Source organism: Procambarus clarkii, chromosome 70 (assembly GCF_040958095.1).
Source record: "Procambarus clarkii isolate CNS0578487 chromosome 70, FALCON_Pclarkii_2.0, whole genome shotgun sequence".
NCBI lineage: Eukaryota > Metazoa > Arthropoda > Malacostraca > Decapoda > Cambaridae > Procambarus > Procambarus clarkii.
Genome location: NC_091219.1, coordinates 16,447,923 through 16,467,685, shown reverse-complemented (window position 1 = coordinate 16,467,685; position 19,763 = coordinate 16,447,923). Strand labels below are relative to the sequence as shown.

The 19,763-nt window shown below is 40.4% G+C and overlaps 1 protein-coding gene across 6 annotated transcripts in view; it reads left to right on the top strand.

Moving 5' to 3' along the window:
* LOC123775278 (uncharacterized) overlaps positions 1-19,763 on the top strand; it is a 477,428-nt gene that overhangs the window by 359,265 nt on the left and 98,400 nt on the right. For 4 of the 6 annotated variants that reach the window (XM_069311593.1, XM_069311592.1, XM_069311595.1 and 1 more), the window contains 4 exons: positions 11,272-11,385; positions 14,742-14,915; positions 15,769-15,930; positions 19,389-19,574. In XM_069311593.1, the coding sequence (XP_069167694.1) occupies positions 11,272-11,385; positions 14,742-14,915; positions 15,769-15,930; positions 19,389-19,574 (636 nt within the window). The remainder of the gene's footprint in view (positions 1-11,271; positions 11,386-14,741; positions 14,916-15,768; positions 15,931-19,388; positions 19,575-19,763) is intronic. The other 2 variants (XM_069311596.1, XM_069311591.1) reach the window with 1 other exon arrangement.

Below are 19,763 nucleotides of genomic sequence, written 5' to 3'. Positions count from 1 at the left end.
ATTTGGTCCTGCTTCTGCGTTGGCCCGGGGTCTTGAAGTGGGTAGAGTGTAACTGTGTATTAGCCGGTTATTGATTGCTGGTCTAAATTTCTTGATATGCAGCACTTCACTGATGTCTAATCTTCTATTGTCATTGCATCTATCAGTTATTTTGGTGTTGCTCGTCAAAATATCCCTGGTGATCGTCTCGTTGTGTGTGGCGATTTTATGTTCCTTGATGAAGCCCTGTTGTTTGTGCATTGTTAAACACCTAGAGAGAGATGTTGTTGCCTTGCCTATATACTGAGTTCGTTGGGGGTGACAATCCCCAAGTGTGCATGTTTAGGCATAAACAACGTTCGTCTCTTTCAAGGTGTTTTTCTTGCTGTCGGGAGAATTCTTCATTAGGAGCGTGGCGGTTTTCCTACTCTTATAATGTTAGTTGTATCTTTTGGTTGACATCAGTTGGGGTAACGTTCCTCTCAATGATCTCTTTTAGAGCTCTCTCCTCTGCTTTGTAGGCTGTGGAGAAGTTTCTGTAGAACAATTTTACTGGAAGTACAGGTATTGCGGTATTAGTTGTTCAGTTGCCTGTTGCACTCCTCGCCACCTTCCTTTTTATTATGTCTTTGACATAACCATTGGAGAAACCATTGTTGATCAAAATCTGCCTTATTCTCCATAACTCCTCATCCACCTGCTTCCTTCCACCCAGAGCTGTGAGTGAGAACTCGGTCGACGTAAGCATTCACAACACTCTGTTTGTATCTCTTCTGGCAGTCGCTATCATCATTAAGGCACATCCCTGTGTTTATCTCCTTAGTATATACTGCATGATGAAAGCTGTCATTCCTTTGCATGACTGCTACATCTAAGAAGGGCAGCTTACCCCCACTCTCCATCTCATAAGTAAAGTTTAAAGCTGTGTTTTGCTCGAAAGCTTCCTTCAACTGCAACTGTCGTTTGGTATCCAGGACTTGTACAAATATGTCGTTGACATACCTGCAGTAGATGGTGGGTTTTTAGATGGTTGCAAGCAGGTGGATGAGGAGTTATGTAGAATAAGGCAGATTTTGGTCAACAATGGTTTCTCCAATGGTTATGTCGAAGACGTAATAAAAAGGAAGGTGGCGAGGTGCGCAACAGGCAACTGAACAACTAATACCGCAATACCTGTACTTCCAATAAAATTGTTCTACAGAAACCTCTCCACAGCCTATAAAGCAGAGGAAAGAACTCTGAGATCATTGAGAGGAACGTTACCCCAACTGACGTCAACCAAAAAATAAAACTAACAATATATTATAAGAGTAGGAAAACCACCAACCTGCTAATGAAGAATTCTCTCGACACCAAGAAAAACGACTTGAAAGAGACCAACGTTGTTTATGCCTTCACATGCCCACTTGGGGATTGTGAGCCCCAACAAACTCAGTATATAGGCAAGACAACAACGTCACTCTCTAGGCATTTAACAATGCACAAACAACAGGGGCTCCATCAAGGAATTTTCATAAAGAAAAATTTTTCATTTTGTTTTTTTTCAAAAATAATTTCATCAAGAAAAATCGCCACACACACAACGAGACAATCACCAGGGATATTTTGACGAGCATCACCGAAATAATTGATAGATACAATGACAATAGAAAATGAAGTAAAGTGAAGCGCTGCATATCAAGAAATCTAGACCAGAAATCAATAACCAGCTAAAACACAGTTACACTCTACCCACTTCAAGACCCCGGGCCAATACAGAAGCAGGAATGAATGTCCCTGCAACAGGAATGGAAGCAACCAGAATATAAACTGCCAACATGTCCCACTCTTAATTTACTACCCTGTTATATAGGACCCCATTTTATAGGAGCCCATTTTACAGTACCTCATTACCCGATGTATGTCATTCACCCATGTTACCTACCACCTCACCATTAGAGGATATAATCAGGTGCTAACACAGAAGAATTTGTCTTTGAGAACGTGAAGTGAGACTTTATGAAACGCATCACTAGGTGTCAGACCCAAATAATAAGTAAAAATGAACTTTGGAGAGTTAATTTTTAATCTTCCTGCTTCAGTGAAGAAAAACATAAGGAATATCGAGAAGATTCATACCAGAATCATAAATCTAAACCTTTTTGTCGGTGAAAACGACAAAAATATACTGTGTGTGTGTGTGTGTATGTGTGTGTGTATATATATATATATATATGTCGTACCTAGTAGCCAGAACTCACTTCTGAGCCTACTATGCAAGGCCCAATTTGCCTAGTAAGCCAAGTTTTCATGAATTAATTGCTTTTCGACTACCTAACCTACCTAACCTAACCTAACCTAACTTTTTCGGCTACCTAACCTAACCTAACCTATAAAGATAGGTTAGGTTAGGTTAGGTAGGGTTGGTTAGGTTCGGTCATATATCTACGTTAATTTTAACTCCAATAAAAAAAAATTGACCTCTTACATAATGAAATGGGTTGCTTTATCATTTCATAAGAAAAAAATTAGAGAAAATATATTAATTCATGAAAACTTGGCTTATTAGGCAAATCGGGCCTTGCATTGTAGGCTGAAAACTGAGTTCTGGCTACTAGGTACGACATATATATATATATATATATATATATATATGCGAACAAGCCTGAATGGTCCCCAGGACTATATGCGAATGAAAACTCACACCCCAGAAGTGACTCGAACCCATACTCCCAGAAGCAACGCAACTGGTAACTACAGGGCGCCTTAATCCGCTTGACCATCACGGCTGTCAAAAGGAAGTGATAGCCGAGGCTATTTGAGCCACTTCCCCGAAAGCAACTCGGATGGTAATCTTGGGCATAGCATTTCACCAAATCACCTCATTCTTTGGGGCACACGTGAGGAACACAAATGCGAACAAGCCTGAATGGTCCCCAGGACTATATGCGAATGAAAACTCACACCCCAGAAGTGACTCGAACCCATACTCCCAGAAGCAACGCAACTGGTAACTACAGGGCGCCTTAATCCGCTTGACCATCACGGCCGTCAAAAGGAAGTGATAGCCGAGGCTATTTGAGCCACTTCCCCGACGGCAACTCGGATGGTAATCTTGGGCATAGCATTTCACCAAATCACCTCATTCTTTGGGGCACACGTGAGGAACACAAATGCGAACAAGCCTGAATGGTCCCCAGGACTATATGCGAATGAAAACTCACACCCCAGAAGTGACTCGAACCCATACTCCCAGAAGCAACGCAACTGGTAACTACAGGGCGCCTTAATCCGCTTGACCATCACGGCCGTCAAAAGGAAGTGATAGCCGAGGCTATTTGAGCCACTTCCCCGACGGCAACTCGGATGGTAATCTTGGGCATAGCATTTCACCAAATCACCTCATTCTTTGGGGCACACGTGAGGAACACAAATGCGAACAAGCCTGAATGGTCCCCAGGACTATATGCGAATGAAAACTCACACCCCAGAAGTGACTCGAACCCATACTCCCAGAAGCAACGCAACTGGTAACTACAGGGCGCCTTAATCCGCTTGACCATCACGGCCGTCAAAAGGAAGTGATAGCCGAGGCTATTTGAGCCACTTCCCCGACGGCAACTCGGATGGTAATCTTGGGCATAGCATTTCACCAAATCACCTCATTCTTTGGGGCACACGTGAGGAACACAAATGCGAACAAGCCTGAATGGTCCCCAGGACTATATGCGAATGAAAACTCACACCCCAGAAGTGACTCGAACCCATACTCCCAGAAGCAACGCAACTGGTAACTACAGGGCGCCTTAATCCGCTTGACCATCACGGCCGTCAAAAGGAAGTGATAGCCGATAGCCGAAGTGATAGTCGGGGAAGTGGCTCAAATAGCCTCGGCTATCACTTCCTTTTGACGGCCGTGATGGTCAAGCGGATTAAGGCGCCCTGTAGTTACCAGTTGCGTTGCTTCTGGGAGTATGGGTTCGAGTCACTTCTGGGGTGTGAGTTTTCATTCGCATATAGTCCTGGGGACCATTCAGGCTTGTTCGCATTTGTGTTCCTCACGTGTGCCCCAAAGAATGAGGTGATTTGGTGAAATGCTATGCCCAAGATTACCATCCGAGTTGCCGTCGGGGAAGTGGCTCAAATAGCCTCGGCTATCACTTCCTTTTGACGGCCGTGATGGTCAAGCGGATTAAGGCGCCCTGTAGTTACCAGTTGCGTTGCTTCTGGGAGTATGGGTTCGAGTCACTTCTGGGGTGTGAGTTTTCATTCGCATATAGTCCTGGGGACCATTCAGGCTTGTTCGCATTTGTGTTCCTCACGTGTGCCCCAAAGAATGAGGTGATTTGTTGAAATGCTATGCCCAAGATTACCATCCGAGTTGCCGTCGGGGAAGTGGCTCAAATAGCCTCGGCTATCACTTCCTTTTGACGGCCGTGATGGTCAAGCGGATTAAGGCGCCCTGTAGTTACCAGTTGCGTTGCTTCTGGGAGTATGGGTTCGAGTCACTTCTGGGGTGTGAGTTTTCATTCGCATATAGTCCTGGGGACCATTCAGGCTTGTTCGCATTTGTGTTCCTCACGTGTGCCCCAAAGAATGAGGTGATTTGGTGAAATGCTATGCCCAAGATTACCATCCGAGTTGCCGTCGGGAAAGTGGCTCAAATAGCCTCGGCTATCACTTCCTTTTGACGGCCGTGATGGTCAAGCGGATTAAGGCGCCCTGTAGTTACCAGTTGCGTTGCTTCTGGGAGTATGGGTTCGAGTCACTTCTGGGGTGTGAGTTTTCATTCGCATATAGTCCTGGGGACCATTCAGGCTTGTTCGCATTTGTGTTCCTCACGTGTGCCCCAAAGAATGAGGTGATTTGGTGAAATGCTATGCCCAAGATTACCATCCGAGTTGCCGTCGGGGAAGTGGCTCAAATAGCCTCGGCTATCACTTCCTTTTGACGGCCGTGATGGTCAAGCGGATTAAGGCGCCCTGTAGTTACCAGTTGCGTTGCTTCTGGGAGTATGGGTTCGAGTCACTTCTGGGGTGTGAGTTTTCATTCATATATATATATATATATATATATATATATATATATATATATATATATATATATATATATATATATATATATATATATATATATATATATATATATATATATATATATATATATATATATATATATATATATATATATATATATATATATATATATATATATATATATATATATATATATATATATATATATATATATATATATATATATATATATATATATATATATATATATATATATATATATATATATATATATATATATATATATATATATATATATATATATATATATATATATATATATATATATATATATATATATATATATATATATATATATATATATATATATATATATATATATATATATAATCACACACACACACACACACACACACACACACACACACACATACACAACTAGTTAGGTGAGAAGGAGGTAGAAGCCAAAACCATCAGTACTTTCAAAGCATTATACAACAAAGAATGCTGGGAAGACGGGACACTATAAGCATAGCTCTCATCCTGTAACTATACTTAGGTAATTACACACACACACACGCGCGCACGCGCACACACACACACACACACACACACACACACACACACACACACACACACACACACACACACACACACACACACACACAATGGGTAGAACACCTGGAGAGAAATGATATAATATCAGACAGACAGTATTGGTTTTCGATCTGGAAGATCCTGTGTATCGAATTTACTCAGTTTCTATGATCGAGCCACAGAGATATTACAGGAAAGAGATGGTTGGGTTGACTGCATCTATCTGGACCTAAAAAAGGCTTTCGACAGAGTTCCACATAAGAGGTTGTTCTGGAAACTGGAAAATATTGGAGGGGTGACAGGTAAGCTTCTATCATGGATGAAAAATTTTCTGACTGATAAAAAAATGAGGGCAGTAATCAGAGGCAATGTATCGGAATGGAGAAATGTCACAAGTGGAGTACCACAGGGTTCAGTTCTTGCACCAGTGATGTTTATTGTGTACATAAATGATCTACCAGTTGGTATACAGAATTATATGAACATGTTTGCTGATGATGCTAAGATAATAGGAAGGATAAGAAATTTAGATGATTGTCATGCCCTTCAAGAAGACCTGGACAAAATAAGTATATGGAGCACCACTTGGCAAATGGAATTTAATGTTAATAAATGTCATGTTATGGAATGTGGAATAGGAGAACATAGACCCCACACAACCTATATATTATGTGAGAAATCTTTAAAGAATTCTGATAAAGAAAGAGATCTAGGAGTGGTTCTAGATAGAAAACTATCACCTGAGGACCACATAAAGAATATTGTGCAAGGAGCCTATGCAATGCTTTCTAACTTCAGAATTGCATTTAAATACATGGATGGCGATATACTAAAGAAATTGTTCATGACTTTTGTTAGGCCAAAGCTAGAATATGCAGCTGTTGTGTGGTGCCCATATCTTAAGAAGCACATCAACAAACTGGAAAAGGTGCAAAGACATGCTACTAAGTGGCTCCCAGAACTGAAGGGCAAGAGCTACGAGGAGAGGTTAGAAGCATTAAATATGCCAAAACTAGAAGACAGAAGAAAAAGAGGTGATATGATCACTACGTACAAAATAGTAACAGGAATTGATAAAATCGACAGGGAAGACTTCCTGAGACCTGGAACTTCAAGAACAAGAGGTCATAGATTTAAACTAGCTAAACACAGATGCCGAAGAAATATAAGAAAATTCACCTTCGCAAATAGAGTGGTAGACGGTTGGAACAAGTTAAGTGAGAAGGTGGTGGAGGCCAAGACCGTCAGTAGTTTCAAAGCGTTATATGACAAAGAGTGCTGGGAAGACGGGACACCACGAGCGTAGCTCTCATCCTGTAACTACACTTAGGTAATTACACACACACACACAAGAAAATTCACTTTCGCAAACAGAGTGGTAGACGGTTGGAACAAGTTTGGTGAGAAGGTGGTGGAGGCCAAGACCGTTGAAAGTTTCAAAGCATTATATGACAAAGCGTGCTGGGAAGACGGGAAACCACGAGCGTAGCTCTCATCCTGTAACTACACTTAGGTAATTACACGTGAAAGAGACAAATGTTGCATATGCCTTTACATGCCCACTTGAAGCTTGTCAGCCTTAATAATTTCTTTATACAGTACAGTATATGGTACAGTATAGGTAAGATGTCAACATCTCAAGGCATCTGATAATACACAAACAAGGTTCTATCAAAGTTATCATAATTTCTACACACAACTGGATCCTCTCCAGAAATATCGTGACCAGTAACACAAAAATAACTGACCGTCAGCAAGAATGGTAAATTAATCATAGCTGAAGCACTTGGTATATCAGGCACTCTCATTCAATTATCAACACCCAGCTTACACCTAGGTAGGTCTTACCATATTCAAGACCAAGAAAGAACTAAAACTCCATACATTATGCCCAGCCAACTATTGAGACTGCAGGCCAATATTACCTAGTCTCCTTCACAAAATAGCCACCTAATGACTATTTTTACCTCCATGTAACTACTGCTGTCTCAATTCATTTGCATTCACTTTCCCCATTACTACAAAATGATTTCTTTTGCGACATGAGTTCCTATAGCAACAATGTAAGCCTATTAAGTATACATATACATTTATTTTTATATTTTGCTGCAATCTGAAACTCTCATCTGAATTTTGTTTACAGTATAATGTACTTTACATATTTAAAATGTATTTAAACACATTGAAGACTTTGTCTTTTTAACAACAGTGTTAGTAAATGTGAATTTTAGGATCAGCTTTGTTTTCTAGGGTTTTAACAAAATTTTCATCCAAGGATTGATTTTCATATTTTATTTCTGTGTGCATTTTTATTTTTTATTTTAATTATGTACCTGCAGTTTGGCTCCAGAGCTTGTTGGGTAAATTTTGTAAATTTGGTAACCGAGTGCCTTTTCACCCTGATTGGTCGCTGGTTTTCTATGAGGAAGAGGAATTTGGTTAATATGAAGGGTGTGTTTCTGTAATTTGAGATGGATAAGTTAGAGTTACATTCCCCCCTCCCCAGCCACAAGAGTTGTTGTGGGGCTGGTCTCTTGTCAGCTCTGTGGTGGCTTCTTGCCTTGATTGGTGTGCCTGGGATTGTGCCCTTGTTGCCTGCAGTTGGGGCCTTAGAGGCACTGCCCAAGTTGCTTGCTCCTCTCCTTCGAGAGGCAGTGCCAGGCATTTATTCTGCTCGCCTGTCATGCTAGCAGGCTGTTCTGGTCTGTGCCTTAGATTTGGCTTAGTTTTTGTTCCTTTTGTCCTCCTCCCCATTTTTGCCTCTTGTTTCTCAAAGCATGCTATGTCTTCAGTTCTTTTAGCTGCAGCAGTCGCATTTCAGCTGCTCAGTTGTCTGTTTTTGCAGAAGGGATCTGCCCCCACTGCTCAGGGGAATTCTGAGGCAGGTCTTCACTTGTTGTTGGTCAGGGTAGGCTTCCAGAAAAGTTAGATTCTCAGGCTGATATGTTTTCTTTAGCTTTTGCTCCTTCTGGTTGGCATGACTCTTGTGGGGTCATGCCATCCAACTCAATATCAGCTCAAGGTGCTGAGGGAAATGTCTGGCCTGTTTTGCCAGTTCTTGGTCGCACAGTGCATGTGCCTTCTGGGTAGTGTCTCAGGGCTTACAGTGGAGGGGTCCTCAACCTCTCCTTTGGTGTTGGGATCTGGGGCCAGTAGTTCACTCTGCAGCTCCTCTCATTCATTTCAGAGAGCTTGGATGCTGGAGTGGTCGAATTAAACCCCATTCTGAGGTGGGTGTTCTGGTTGTTCCTGGCCTCAGGTGGGACTCGCTGGATATATTGTTCATTCTTGACCTTTCAGGTTTTAATCACTTCATTCCCTGTCCAACTTTCTGCATGACATGCAGAAAGTTGGGTTAGGTTAGGTTTAGATTAGGTTAGGTTGCCATGCGAGGTTTAGAACCTAAACCTCGCATGGCAACGCTAAAGCTGCCTGCATCCAAATATCAGTCTCAGTGGACTGGGTGAATGGAGTACAAGCAAAGAACACCACTCACAGGACTCCGGGTCATAGGTGTCACTGACCCTAATAGGTAGCAAGGTGGAGGCAGACGGTGAGTGTCACCCTGAGACAAGGGGACAGAGCAACCTTTAAACTCGCATAAGGCAAGGTGGGACTCGGAGGTCTCCTACATTGGACCACTGAGCCCCAAAGGGGGTTTCCAGGGCTCTTAGGCTGACTGCTAAGGGAAGCCCAGGCAAGGTACTGCTAACCGGTTATCCTAGAGCTACCAAGCAAACAACTAAAAGCTGAACCTTTGCGACGTGTGCAAGCACAGGGACCAAATGGAGGGCTACCAAAATCCTACAAGTGGTCCTACCACCACAAGGCAGTACTTACGGGGCACCTAGGGAAGGTAGCCCTAGGTGCATGCAGCCCCAGTACTCTTGTGTTATTTCTAGCTCACATGCCACCAAAACAGAGCAACAACACCACACTGCAGCACTGAGCAAAGAGTGGGCCAGAGCGATCGACTGTCACCAACACAACAGCCTCTTGAACTGAGGAGAGTTGCCAGCGTGGAGATCTGGGACCCCACCCTATCCCCTTCCCGGGAGGGGGGTTGCACAGACGGATGCACAGCTGTTGTGGTGACGTCTTGTTTGTTTCTTTGTTTTTAATTGGGGAGTTCTGTTTGCTAGTTCGGCTTTCGGTTTGCAATTTTTGACCAGCAGGTGTTTGTTTTGAGATTCCTACCTTTCTGGGTTCTTGAATTGGTAGATGGCAGACAAAGACTGCTTCCAATTACACGGGGGGGGGGGGGGGGGTGTCTTTAGGCCATTGCTCCTCGTGCCTCTCTTGAGGGGAGCCAGGTTCTGGCTCTGGACCCCGGTAGGCTTACAACTCCTTTGACTGACTTTTGCCACGGTCTAATATATATACACATCAGCCCGGTATAGCTCCGAGGAGCTGAAGGGGCTCTCCAGAAAACAGTAATATTGTGTGAAGAATTTAAAAAAAAAAATCACATTGATTAATTATGCAGTGATCCTAAACTTCACATTTTCAGAATTATTTACCAGTACTGTATAGTGTTGTATTTGTGTGAAGCATGAATTAATCCTTAATATAAAATTTTGTAATGGAATGTGTGTTGTGGGTTTTTGTACCTTTAGGCTATTTACCATTGTTATTTACTTTCACAGTGGTACCTTCGTTTACGATCGTGATCCGTTCCTGGAGACGCGTCATCAACCCAAAAATTTTCAACCAAAACGAATTTTCCCATAAGAAATTATATACAGTAAATTGAATTAATCTGTTCCACACCCCAAAAAAATATTAACTTAAAAGTACATTTTATACCAAATGACACTCATTTTGTACTAGCTACAATACAGTATGTCTATCTTACCTTGAATGAGGACTCTTGTTGGCATATGGAAGACGGTGAGGACGGTGGGGGAGGGAAGGGGAGGAGGAGAGGCAGCTGTTGGAAGGGGAGTCCCCCTTCCATTATAACATCAGGTAGTGATGACTTCTCTGAGGGTACTCTCTCTCCTACATTTTGCCTGCATACCACTAGGACCTGGTTGTGGCTCACTGATTGCTTGTCTCACTAAGAATCTATCTATAAACACTTGTTTTTCCCTATGTTTTAACACTTGTCTGTAGTGAGACATCACATTGTCTCACTACGAATGATCTATTGTTTCTCCTCTATCATCATCATCACAACTATTTTCTTAGGTTGAACTTTACCACTGACTTTCTTGAGACCCATGGCATAATATACAATAAGAACTTTAATTTTAAAAAAGCAAAAAATCAGGCAATGAAATTCTTTACAAAGAATTCAAGCGCTGCCACAGTCGTCACTATGCAGAATAGAGTTGTAAACAAACTGAGAGTGCCTCGCCCCGCACTCCCAGCACCACGTGCTCATTCGATCCCTATTCATACGAACAGGCGTTGTCTTCCAAGTAAACCGTTGTAAACCAATTCAAATTTTACGATGAATTTGATGTCACCAACCAAAAAATTCGTCCTCTAGGGCAGTCGTAAACCAAGGTTCCACTGCATTTGTAATGTTTTCCCAAAATTAAATGTTGACAGTATCATTAAAATATTTTCATACATTAATTGAACTCCGTTACTGCCCTGTGTGTACTACCCTTTAGAAAATTATTTTCCTTGTAAGATTATCTAGCTAACCTTTCTTTTCGTGTCCTTTTTGGAGCAGGAGGAAGCCAAGAAGAAAGTATCAGCAGTGCAACACAAACTTGATAGCTTCCAGGAGAGAATCAAGGCTCTTGTGGATTATACTGTTGTTGAACAGTTAACTTCTATACAGGTATGATGAACAGCCTTTGGTGTAATTTACTTCCATTGATCATGAACATTAACATGTTAATGTTATATAAGAATGTATATTCTCTGCAACTTGAGTATTTGTTGTCTGGGTTGTTTAGCCCATGCATCATTTCTACTTATTTCTTTATTATTTATTGTATTGTTAATTATTAATATGTATATGGATTTCACTACACTGCTGTGTCAGTTGGGAAAACTGGGCACACAGGTGCCACATTAATTTAAAAATTATCCTGGTAATTTTTTACAGATTAAAAGTTACAGATAAAGTTTCTGTTAAAACGTGTGATCTTATCCAGTGTAGCCTTTGACCATCATCCACATCATCATGATGCTTTCACCATACTATATTATCATGTGGACATTTCTCTCCTTTGATCAGATTCATTTGAATAAATTTTCTTCTCCAATTCTTCATCATCCATTCGTTCACCATTATCAATCCATCAAACGTCAGTAAACTACACACTCTTGTAGTGTACTGACGTTTACATTTAATTTAATTGTTTACAATTAAATTTTTTTGTAATTTTCTTACAAATAGCGTTGCTCTTCGCTCCTATGCGCACTAAGGCTAAAAATTGCCTTAATAGAAAATGGAAGCGGCTTGCGAAAGTGACGTACTGTCTTGTTTTCTGTTATGGGTCCTCTAGGCTTAGTCTGTTAGGTTAGGTAAGGACAATTTAAATTAACAGTTTTCATGACGTTTTGAAACCTTAGGAGAACTTGCTGCCCTCCTAACCTACCAAAGGACCCAAAACTTGCTGTTTTGGGAATAAATTTCCATTTTGGATTACGGCAATTTTTGGCCGTAGTGCATACAAGCGAAAAGCGACGTTATTTGTTAGAGGACAGGAAGCATAAACACCACCATAGAAGCCACTAACACTGTTCATCTGTGCTACTTGTATCAGAAGTATCATCACTGAACCCAGAAAATGATTCGTCTATAGTATCACTATATTAAATAATTGGTGATGACTCGGGTGACTCAGGTGATGATAATAATGGCGAGTGCGATGGCCTGGGAGGCCGCAACACTCCTGGCTCTCAGCCTCTACTGGATATGCTCATTGTATCCGTGTGTCCTCAATTGTGCTGTGTTACTTGTATCTGACAGTGTTAGGTCTTTATTGTGCCTTGCTTCATCAACATCACTACCCTTATCTTCATCAAACAATAAGGTCTGAATTTCACCATCAGAGAGCGATCTTTCAATACTGCATCCGACAGGGTATTGGTAGCCAGAGGCGCATGCGCCACCCATGATTGCTCACTCAAAGCTGAGTCATCCAGCAGCCTTAGGGCATGCTGGGAACTTTTTGAATATGGCTGCCTCTCAGTGGAAGGTCCCAGGTATCCATATCATAGCCAACCCACCCCGCATGTGTTTTGAACCCTACGATATCCTACTATCCGTCATATGTCGGGTGGTGCACCACCATACCCTGTGTTATGTTGGGTGGTGCAGTGCAGTGGTTAAGGCTCTTAAACAAAGATTTAAATTCCCAGCTATCACTTAACTTAGTCTTTTGTGTTAACCATGTTTGTTCCTAGAATGGAGTAGGATGAGTTCTCCCCTCAAGGTAAAGTACATCTCATAAGGTTTGACATGTGCTGATTTGAGTGCATTGATTGGTGCTTCAGAGGCAGATTCGACTTCTTTCATACAGACTATAATTTTCCTTGTGCTGTACTTTTAATATAGTAAGAAAGGTAACAAACATGCCTTTACAGCATCACTTGCTTTGTCTGGGTGTGTATGTTCGCCATTATTTGGGTGTCACTTGAGACGCTTTGGGTGATGCTTTGTTTGTGGATCCAGTATCCCTGGTCCCTTGTTATCCCTGATCAACACTAGTGTTGTCAGGGTTATCTATATTTGCTATATTTGCATTGATTATATTGTTTATTTATTTTATTTTATTTATTTATATACAAGAAGGTACATTGGGTTTGTGAGAATACATAGCATAGTATTTACAATCTTGTAAAGCCACTAGTACGCGCAGCGTTTTGGGCAGGTCCTTAATCTAACTGATAATTTTAAGTAGGTAAATTCTAGCAAAATTAATAAAATGATAAGATACATTGCAAGAAAAAAATGAGATGAGAGAGATTAGTAAGTATATTAAAGCTCTGATTACATTGACAACTTGATTGGTAATTTAAACAAGATTAATAGACACCATATAGCAGATTGATAGCACATATAAGAAGACAGCATTGATCACAATGGTAAAGATGTTCAGATTGGGTACATAAGGATTGGGAGATTGGGTAGCAATAGATACAGTGTAATTTTAAAGCAAAAGGTAAAAAACTATGAAGATGAAATTAGGTACTTTTTAGTATTGTTTTTGAATGTCGCAAAAGTTGGACAGCTTTTCAATTCATTAGGGAGTGAGTTCCATAGACTGGGTCCCTTTATTTGCATAGAGTGTTTACACAGATTAAGTTTGACTCTGGGGATATCAAAGATATATTTATTTCTGGTGTGGTGATAATGGGTCTTATTGCATCTGTCTAGGGAGAGTTTCAGAGCAGGATTTGCATTTAAGAACAGGGTTTTGTAAATGTAATTGACACAAGAGAATTTGTGGAGTGAGATTATGTTTAACATGTTTAGGGAGTTAAACAAGGGGGCTGAGTGTTGTCTGAAAGCAGAATTTGTTATAATTCTGATAGCAGATTTTTGCTGAGAGATGATGGACTTGAGGTGGTTTGCAGTGGTTGAACCCCATGCACAGATACCATAATTAAGATAGATAGATTAGTGCATAATATAGAGAGATGAGAGCATTGTATAATGTTCATCGTTGTGGGTGCTTGTTCTTGAGTGCTCTACCTTTTTAGTGGTTTCCTCTTGGCTTGGGTTGAGCTAGTATCCTCAGACTGTCTGCCCCTCTGCTGAACTGACTAGATTCTGCTTCTGGTGTCCAGTAGTGTGTCATGACTCACAAGGACCTGTGGAATATGATAGGTTGGAAGTTAGCCATGTAGGTAACTTCATGGGGGAGCCACACAAGGGTCCCACTGGAAAGAGGTATTTCATTACATTCAATACTGAATGTTTTGTGAATATATTTTAATTATAAAATATTTGAAGATGGAACAACCATAAATGTCACTAAGTGTAACTTCTTGGTTTACCTTTAGCTTGACCAGGTCAGATAATAGGTGTATGACTGAAATTTATTATTGCTATATATTATTTCTTATATGTATTGTGCACCCTATTCCACTTATTTTGTTCCACTCATACAGCAAAATAAGGGTGACAGACAGCCAGATTGGTTATGGATCATAGACTAATCCTTTTTTCTTCTTAAACAGAAACTTATTATTGAGATGCAACAAGTTGAGAATGAACTGAATTGTTTAGAAGACAAAGGAAAGACAATGGAACAAGACTCTGAGATGCTGAATATGCAGGCTGCTGTCTCTGGTCTAAGAATGCGTCTGAAAACCATGTGCTCACAAGCGGAATCTAAGAAAAAAGAAATTGAGGTAAGCTAGGAACATAAATGATAGTAAGCCATAAGTCCATCGTCACTGACAGAATTATAATTGTAGATGGATGTCATAGACCCCATGACCATCACATCAGAAATCAGTACTGTACAGTACACTATATCTCTTTGACATTCCCCAAGTCCTATTAAATTTATGCAAGCATACCATGCAAATAAAGGAACCCATATATGGAACTCCCTTCTCATGAAGTAAAGAATTGGTTAACCTATATAGTACTTTAGTCAAAAGTAAAACTGAGAAATATGTCAATTCTTCACCATAGTACTGTACCTTGTACTACTAACTTGCCTAGTTCTGTACGATCTGAAACTATAACTACCGGTAATTCATCAGTATATTTCCTCATTTTCATCACTTTCCCCTATTGCTAATGTTTTATCTACAGGTAATAGCATTATCTTACTGTATTTATTACTTACTCAAATTGCTACAATTTCTCTGTGTATATCTCGGTCATTAATTATATTTCTTGGTTTAATATTTATTGTTTACCTTGTAACTTACAAATGACTGCAAATTCCTAATGTAACTTCTTTGTTAGCTTTTAAGACTTGCCCTAAGCTTTGGCTTTACAAGCATATACCACTTTATCACCAAAATCTGCAATAAAATAACCCATTGTTCCTTTTTTTGTATAAATAATTAAAAATAATTATCATTGTCTTTTTTCTATAATGTAATTCTGCCTAATAATTAGTTGACACCTTTAAATTCACTTGTGATAAATATTTTACACATTCTGCATATAATATTTATATATAATATTTGTAAAACATGTCAAGCAAAGGGAAAGTTATTTATTAACCAATGTATCATAAATTAATAGGGAAGACATAGTGAAACTGAGCAACAGAAGTTCCACTTGATTGAATACCAGCAGCTACTTCAAGATTTAGAATGCTGGGTCACGGAAACCTATACCCAAATCACCACGGAAATTTCACATGGGTCTGCAGCAGCCATCCGTGAACAGATATCCGTAAATCAGGTAGGAGGCCAGGATTGTAAAGGTTAGAGAGAGAGACTGTAGACTTAAATGCAAAAAGCACTTTTAGAATGAGGATTTACTTTTAATCATACATTGTAATGAATGGGCTAGTGAATGTGGGTTGAGGAAAGCCAGAGTGAGTGATAAATACATTTATCTGGGGCTGTAAAGGAGCATTGGTACAATACAAATGCAATGTTCATCTCATCTTTTGAGTTAGGTTTACAATATTGGCTAAACTCCCTAGCAGGTAGTTGATATGGTGAGTTGATAAATTTATTTCATGTTGCATTATGCCCCATATCCTGTGTTTTTAAAATAAATTAAATGCATGTATCTTGCGGGTTTGTCTGAATCCCGAAAACCAGTCTGGAGTCATATTCTGGGAGGGTGTTCTTTCTCGGTCCTTGGTGGCCAGCCCTGATGTGATTTCCAACACTGCTGGTTTGGTGTCCGAACTTGAACTTATTTCCGCAGCTCTGCCTCTTACAGTAGATCAACTTGGTGGTGTTTTTCTCCTCTGCTCTTCTTCGTATCTCTGGGAATTTGCATTATCTGCTGATGTAGACCTGACCAAATGTAGACTGTCAACTAAATTATTCACACACCCTCTGTCACTATGTGATAAGAGTGCAAAAAGATACAGTACACAAATTTTGTTTGGGAGCCAGAAGCGCGTGTGCAACCCATGGTTGCGCATTCAGTACTAACCCATCCAGCAGCCTTAGGGCATTCTGGGAATTTTTTCCAAGATGACTGCCTCTCACTGGAGGTCCTAAGAGTCCATTTCGTACATAACCAACCTCGTACACATTTAGAATTGGTACCGAAAAATCAAAAAGAGTTTTCTCGGTTGGCGCAGTTTCCCGCCGTCCAAGAATACTCGGTTGGCGCAGTTAAGTGGTTAAACATCATGTTATTTTCTGTTGCCCAGTCGAAAACTTTATTAATATTAGCTTGAAGTTTTTCAGTGTCTTCAGCCGAGGTAATTTTCATGCTGATTTTTGTGCCTTCTGCAAAGGATGATACAAAGCTGTGACTTGTATTTTATCTATGTCTGATATGAGAATAAGGAAAAGCAATGGTGCAAGGACTGTACCTTAAGGTACAGAGTTTTTAACTGCGCTTGGACTCGATTTTATATGATTGACTGTTACTCGTTGTGTACTGTTTGACAGAAAACTGAGTATCCAGCATCCTACTTTACCGGTTGTTCCCATTGACCTCATTTTGTGTGCTATCACTCCATGGTCACATTTATCGAAAGCTTTTGCGAAGTCCTTGTATACAACATCAGCATTCTGTTTTTCTTCTAATGCCTCAGTAACTTTGTCGTAGTGATCAAGTAGCTGTGATAGGCACGATCTTCCCGCTCGAAATCCATGTTGGCCTGGGTTGTGAAAGTCTTTGGTCTCCATGAAATTGGTGACCTGATTCCTATTCACTCTCTCAAATACTTTTATTATGTGGGACGTTAATGCAACTGGTCAATAATTCTTTGCCAATGCTTTGCTCCCTACCTTGTGTAGAGAAGGCTATGTCTGCTGCTTTAAGCGCATCTGGTATTTTCCCCGTGTCCAAGCTCTTCCTCCACACTATACGGAGTGTCTGTGCTACTAGCACCTTGCATTTCTTTATAAATATTGAATTCCATGAATCTGGACCCAGAGCTGAGTGCATGGGCATGTTTTCAATTTCTCTTTCAAAATCTAGTACACTCGTGTTGATATCAGTTATATTTATATTTATTTATAGTTATATATTTATATTTAGTTATATTTACAGGGGTTTGGATATCACGCTTAAAGAAATTGTCTGGATCTTCCACTTTCATTTTGTTTATTGGAGTGCTAAACATGTCCTCATAATGCTTTTTTAGGATTTCACTAATTCCTTTGTCATTTCTTTGTCTCCCTATTTAAATTATTCCTTCTTTGACGGGAAAGTCGTATCTGCTTAATTAAGCATTTCCGTTATTTTTTTTCTTCTTTTATGGTGTCGTCTGCGTTCTCTTTCTATGTTGGACCTTTTCTGGCTTTCCTCAAAGGAACATGTTTAGGACAGACTTGATACGCTTCCGAAGTCAGCTTTTCAGTTCCTTCTGTAGGACTTGTATTACTTAGAACAGTTTCCCATGGAATGTTTGTAAGTGCCCTGTTTATTTTCTCTGTCTATCCTTTTATTATTAAAATTGAATTTACTGAATAACCCCTCTCGCTTGATCAACGTTTTAGGTCTATTCTGAGTATTGATGGTAGTTTGCACTTCAATGAGCTTGTGATCTGAGCATGTGGTATCTGATATCATAATGTCCCTGATTATGTCTTCATTGTTTGTAAAGACCAAATCTAGAATATTTTCATTTCTCATTGGCTCTGATATCTGCTGGTTGAGTGAAAATTTGTCACAGAATCTAAGTACAGTAGTTCTCTAATCTGTGGTTGGTTAGGTCCCGATAGATTTCCTGGTGTAATATTATTGTTTGCTATTCTCCATGTTAGACTAGGCAAGTTGAAGTCACCTAGGAAGATAATATCAGGTATTGGGCTCTCCAAATTATCAAGGCTATTCTCTATTTTGTTTATCTGTTCTGTGAATTCCTCGGCTGTTGCATCTGGCGGTTTGTATATTAGAATAATAACTAAGTTTATTTTGTCTATTTTTACTCCCAGTACCTCTACCACCTTATTTGTAATGTTAAGGAGCTCCGAGCATACAAGGTCTTCCCTAATATACAGACCCAGGGATTTTTAGACCCAGACCCTGTCTTTACAGATGCCTCGTCTCTTGGCTGGGGTTTTGTCATCGGTCAAAATCAAGCTGGTCAAGGGCCATGGTTTCCCCTCCTCGTCTGTCACACAGTACTATGTAGGAGTTTGCAGCTGTATGGCATGTGCTGCAGAGGATATGGATTTCTCCAGGCTCTAGTCCAGCTCCATTTGAACTCTACCCCCCCCCATGGTTCATTTGTTTCAACTAGGAGGGGGGGTGGTCAGTTCAGTCCCTGCTTCTTTGGAGCTAGATCCTGCATGAGACTATTCTTCTGGGTTCTTGGGTTTTGGCTCTCCATATTATTCATGTTCTGGTAGTGTCCAGTATCCTTGCCAATGGTCCATGTTCCATTATGTTTTCACGGAGTGGACCATTGAAAATGCTTCCTTCCTCTGGCTCTGCATGAAGTTCAGGCACCCAGTTGTGGACCTCTTCCAGTTGGCTTGGTCCCAGAGCCTTCCCCTTTACACAGCACCACTACCAATCAGCGAGCCCCTTGTGGTGGATGCCTGTTGGCTGTACTGGTCAAGGGTGTTGGAGTTTCGAAAAACTAATAGGCATCTGTCATTTGAGGAGTGTCTGGTACATTAAAATAGCGTGAGTCATGAGTTATAAGTCTAGGATTTAACAGCATCCTGAATTTTAATTAATTGTTGTATTCTTAGAAAACAAAATTCTACTTTCAGATTCTGCAGCGTGATTTGCGCCATCGTGAACATCAGTTGGCTGAGCTCCGCAGTAAGTGTGAGCGTGTGCGGGGTGACTCACATATTGAATCTTTGGCTCAAGAGATGACAGATCATCTCTCTGTTTTGAGTCAAACCATTTCAGACACACGACTAGTACTTCAAAATCGTCTTCAGCAGCTGAAGGTATGCGTCTGCCAACATCGTCCAACCTGTCCTTTCATATCCTCTTAAGTCACAAGCATTTCTTTTTTATCCTTTCACCTCTCTCATTTCCATTTCATGGTTTACTGGTTTTGTGTATGCATATTTGTGGATGTCCAATTTACTTTTATCCTTCGTCATCCTTTGCTGCCAGTCATCTTTAGTTAGTAT